The sequence below is a fragment of the Etheostoma spectabile genome, chromosome 24 (assembly GCF_008692095.1).
Source record: "Etheostoma spectabile isolate EspeVRDwgs_2016 chromosome 24, UIUC_Espe_1.0, whole genome shotgun sequence".
Taxonomy (NCBI): Eukaryota; Metazoa; Chordata; class Actinopteri; order Perciformes; family Percidae; genus Etheostoma; species Etheostoma spectabile.
Genome location: NC_045756.1, coordinates 306,597 through 312,356, shown reverse-complemented (window position 1 = coordinate 312,356; position 5,760 = coordinate 306,597). Strand labels below are relative to the sequence as shown.

The 5,760-nt window shown below is 39.9% G+C and overlaps 1 protein-coding gene across 1 annotated transcript in view; it reads right to left on the bottom strand.

Moving 5' to 3' along the window:
- The window catches only part of inpp4ab (inositol polyphosphate-4-phosphatase type I Ab), a 41,750-nt gene that overhangs the window by 27,522 nt on the left and 8,468 nt on the right, over positions 1 to 5,760 (bottom strand). The window contains 1 exon segment of the mRNA XM_032506367.1: positions 242 to 464. Coding sequence (XP_032362258.1) covers positions 242 to 347 — 106 coding nt within the window. The 5' untranslated portion in view covers positions 348 to 464.

Sequence of the window (5,760 nt, the reverse complement as noted above, 5' to 3'; positions counted from 1 at the left end):
TATATATATATATATCTTACTTTTGTTTTTACACATTCAAAAACACGAGTTAGAAATCATCCTAAACTAAGACAAAACATATAAAAGACATTAGGCACTAGACAAACAAACAAAAGATTATCAATGAAGTGGCAACTTCCTTATTGAAGGGGTAACTTTCAGATGACTAGAAGTTTCTGGGAAACTAGGTTCTGTTTCCCTTTTTTAAGTAAACCTGTGCAGAGGATCAAGTGTCGCTCACCTGCGAGAGCCAAGCCGATCATCTCATTGGACAGCTCGAATGTGTTGGCCCGGTACACCGACCACGGCCTCTGTGACCGGGAGACACGCTCTCGGACCCCCGCCATGCCTGTCCGGGATCAGCGGGCGACGGCTGGAGGCCTGAACACACACCTTCACACACACAGTCACACACTCCCATGGGAGGTGCCCCTCTTCCTGCTCCAGAAAGCAGTTTGTCCTCTCTGAATGGAAAGAGACGGGAGACAAGGGAGGGGGGTTAGATCAGGGATGACATGTTCTGAGGAGTCAGGATGATGCACTTTTAATTAACCAAACTGGTTTTTAGATGGTTTCATTAGACCAAAGTTTGCTTAATCCTCTCAGTATTTTGTGAGGGAAGAAAAACAATGAAAACAAGAGGAGATACGAGGTTTTGGTGACGAGGTGTCAAACGTTTTCAGGACTTTCTGTGAAAACATAAATCGGACAAACAGTCCTGGGAACACAGAAGAAGAAAAGAGGAGTCCGGAGAAATTGGGTTGGAATGAACAATAGTCCGATCAATACATCTGCAGGGAATTATTATTATCAAATCAGATAATCCAGATATGGATCGGCATTAATGTTGTATTATGACGATTATAATCTTTCTTGATTTAAGTTTAATATATTTAAATGGTTATGGTACAAACTTTTCTTATAGGTTTACGGTCTGTATAAAATACATTATAATTATTTATTGTATCAATTTTAATGTTCACCTGTAAAATATCTTTACTCAGACATAAACATATATCCTCCAGTATCATACTGGCAGTAGTTCACATGTTTCTGCTTAGTCTGATTTGATATTTGTGAAAAAAAATGATTTGCACAAGTACACAAAAAAGCCTGAGAGGCATTTAAAAAAACTTATCCAAAAAGGGAAAAATACACAAGTTTGCCATGTTGGTTATAGTAGTCAAAGAAGTGAAAAGGCTAATTAATGGACATTCACACAAAACGGACAACGTTCATTTAGTGCTATGGAAAAAGAGGAAGTCCCACAGCCTAAAAAGGCCAAAAAACACACAAAACATAAGCCAGCGTGGCGTTGACCACATGTAGACATTCCATTGAATTCATGTGGTCGGTGAAGATAATGTGCCATGAGCAGGGGAAAGCACAAGGAGAACAGAAATAAGGAACGAGGTACAGAAAGTAAGACTAGAGCCAAAGCTGTCAGGACACAGAATCAACAGTCACATACAAAGTCAAGGAATCCAATCCTTCATCTCATTTCCCACATAAACACATACACACATAGATTTTAAATCTGATCTTATAGTGAAACCTCTATTTCTTTTGTTGCTGGAACACGCAGATTCCCCCAATAGGGATGAATTAAATATCATTTTACTGCATCATCTTGACAAAAAGCGAAAAGACAGCGAGAGAAAAAGGGGAGTACAACTTCTGGTCAGTTTAAAGAGGAAGTCTTGTTCCACCTTCAGAACTGTAACACATTTAATATCTCAATCTTCTGGGTAAAATATGTCAAACCCTCACACAAACACAACATCTGACCAACTGTTGCTCCCTAATTAATGTCTAATTTTATCTTCATTCATTCCAACTGTGTGTAGGAATTAATAAACACATTTCAAATATCCAAATGCTTCTGAATACACATTAAACAAGAGGTCATAAATGATCTGCACTGGCAGACCTTAAAAACAGGCAGCATAATCCTTTCTATAATAATTTAAATTTATTTATTAAATGTATTTACAGCATGTACCAGTATATACACATATATACCGGGATATAATTGCATTTACATAAATGTACATAAGTGTCTGTGGAAATGGAAATTTTTGTTTGCATTGTACACTATGTGCCTATTTATGCTCATGTTGCTAAGAGACTGCAGGTTTTTCTTTAAAGTCCTCCGCCTTTTTGTATGTTGAATTCCTCCTCATTCCCTTTGCCCTTGTGTCTTTATATTTTTCTACATCCTCCTCCCTTCCTAGCTTTGGGAGGTTCCACCTAAAAACGCTGTGGTGCTTCCCAAACCTATCGTTTTTTCCTCCATTTCCTCCTGATTTTCACCTTCTTCTACCCCCCTTATCTTTTGGGACCTGTTTCCCAGGAGGCTTTAGCATGTGGACGAACAACTGTCCCACTCATGCTTTCTCTCCTGGTTTCGTTCCCTCTGTCCCATTTTGGTAAAGACCAATTAGCCTACATGCAGCAAAGCAGCAAACGCGAGGGACAGTAGCTGGCTGTGGTCTAGTTAGACACACATGTGCCCAGCAGCCTCTTTTGGAAGATGTGTGCTCTATTTATCGTGTTAAAATGTGTTTCAATGATCCAGGCTTAGGTGAAAGTTGTGTACACGACCTCATGTCAGAGCTGTGGCATTATTTCAGTGTTGTTTGCAAATAAATAAAAGGGTTTTCTTGTCGTTTGTGTTGAACAGCAACTTACTGTCAGTATTCCTCTGATCATGCCCACTGAAGTTGTTTTTCTGCGATTGAACTCTGTTAAAAACTTCACTTTCAATGATGCATCTTTTACAAAAAGGCCCACAGAGGTTTCCCATTTTAGTTGCGGTTCTGGGTTAATAATTGGTGGCCTACTTCCTCTCCTGGCAGTGCCTGATATGGCCCACTTCGGTCAGCTCAGATACATGTGCCCTACATCTGTCGCTGCAAACATCTGGAGCACTACCTGAAGCCCTCTCTGGATGGAGGAGACTCCACCCGATTTACATTTTCTTGATTATGATTTTACATTTTCTAGATGCGGTTAAGTAGTGTTGTTGGACAGAGGAAGACAAGGACATCACAGACTTAATAAAAGTGTTTCTACCCCGAGAACTTTCCCAGAAGAAGAGAGAACATTTTAAAACGTGGCCAGACTTGAGTCCTTGATGCAGAGTATGAATGTAAGTCAGCTTTAAACCGAATAATCTCACAACCCTTGTGATAAAATAGTTGCTGCCATGATAACTTTCCAGAGTTGGAAGAGTTTGTGTTACAAACCATTGTGCAGGGTTTAGCTGTATGCTAATCCCCTAAAACACGTGAATCTGTTCCTCCAACTGGACTTACTGGACCCTATTTCAGGTCTTACACCAACGCAGTCCCTTTAACTAAAGCTTAAACTGAAGCAAAAACTCAACTTTCTGCTACACCCAAACGTTGCATTCCTATCAAAACTGCATCAAACAATTTGGGAAGATTCAGCCTTGAGTCGCTGCAAGTAACAGAAAAGACAAACAGTAGCGGTATGGAAACAACTGAAACTATTTCGGTAATATAATCGGAAAGACTGCAAGACAATGAGCAAGACAGCTACATAGCTAGAGTTTCAAGAGCTGCTGTTATCTCTGGAGGAACTTGTTTGTGCAGTTCTTAAAGAATTATATAATATTCATGAAACATGAGCTTTGACAACGGGGGTTGGAGGAAACACAAACACACAGTCATCAGCCTTCAGGGCCTTTAAGATGAGCTGTCTGAGTGCTGGGCTGATGAGACGACAATAGCAAGGAAACAGAAAAGAGTCACTGAGGACGGCAGGGCTTTTAAAGGGATTAGAGTGTGAGAGAATGAGGAAAAGAAATAGGTAAGAGGGTCAGCTAAAGTTAAAAGGATGGAGGGGACGTTTACAGTACTTCATCAGTTTAACCTCACCTTGAACGTGCCTTGTGCGATTCTGACCCCTTCCAGCTCTAAAGCCCAAATATGTTACATTAAAAAGACAAGTTACAGTTAAATAGCCATCGGTGAAGTCACTCTGTCTACATTTGGCCAGATAAAGGAAACAGTGTGTTCTTGTATATATATCCAGCTCGGTCTAAGGTAAAAGGCTGGAACCTGTAGGAAGCATCTCTGTTGAGCATGTTCACCTGGAAGTGATTTACAGTAAACGTGGGACAGCAATATACATTATTAATACTTGTGCATGAATACAAGCTCCAGTTGTGTCTGTTTCTGAGCATCAGCAGAGCAAAAAGAGTCAGTGGGGCTCCAGCTCTGTCCCACCACATATTTAGGAATGTCACACATCACACACACCTCTAATGTTAATACATCAGCAGGTAAGTGCCAGCTAAAAGACGAGTGCTTTTGCCAAAACCTGCAGCCGGCAGAGACAGATGCTAAGACTGTCTTTAACTAAATGTCACAGGTTTAAACCCCCAGGTGCATGGTGTACACAACTTAAAAAAAAGATCCGATTACCAATCCAGTCATGGGAATGATTACAACTTTTTATATAAGCCTCTGACCTTCAGAGTAAAAGGGGGAGCAGTTGGAAAGGTCCAGAGGCCCAACACGTGTTTATTATAGTTAGTTATGTAGTAGTTATTCATGTTGAGTATGAGTGATGTCAATCAAAATAAATTTAAGCTGGTATGCCAATGAAATGCTGCATTACATTTTTTTAAACAATAGCATTTCCCCACTTTTATTTTGAATGCCATTGCATTCAATTACAAATACGTAAGCTTTCTTTGCAATGTGCAAACACACATTTTAGTTGTCGACGCTGTATCTGCCACCATGTTTCTGCTATTACTGTTTCTACCTGAAAATGACCACTCAGTGCACCTCTGGTCTTTGTTCCCAAACCTAAAAGGAAGTTTCCATTCTCTCAGCCAACGGGAGCCACATTTTCCACTCCCAAAGCCAAGAAAACACAGTGGTTTGAGAGGAGCTTAAGAGGAGCACTTACTTCCAAGTTTTCTTATCAAATGGGAGTTTCTACATATCATTTCACGGACATTCCCTTCCTGACTTTATTTTAAGCTATTGGTCTGAGTTTTGTGTGTGAAACACATTTTACCCACTTTGTTTTTATACAATAAAGGAGGAATTGTTATGTATTATCCTCAATTAAGCTAAAATCTGTAAACCCATATATAACCCATCTATGTTTCTTAATAAAACAACTGCTTTTCTTCACCATGCATCCGACCACATTCAGTGAAACCACTTTGTTTATGTGCTGCAACAGATGACGGATTAAACACTTTAAATCTATTAAGTAATTTAGCAGTGTTGGGGAATTTAGTATCCTGCCAAAAACAGTCCAGCGATGCCAACAGAATCCCAAGCTGCAAACAGGAAGTCAAACTCCTCCGTGAATCTATGGCAGAACAGAAACTTCACTGAGGAGGAAAAGCTGCCATATGAGGGAGCTCCAAATTTAGCCTGGCATGTCACTGAATGTGTGTGTGTGTGTGTGTAGGTTTGTGAGTCACATGAATTGGGACACGCAGGCACACATGATCCATTTACAATCGCATTTATGGAGATATTTTTAAGTACATTTGACAAGTTGTATTGCAAAATGCAACAACAAAATCCACTCTCTAAATTTTAAAGGATTCAGTCTACGATCTATTTCATCTTGCTGTAACCACAGGGCCTGAATGACTGCCCTAATATGGATAAGAGCATCAAATGTAGTAGTTGCATTTTGCTCAACTCTTCATATTTTACATATATAACATCTAGGGAACACCAATGCATAAGTCATTGGCTCGTT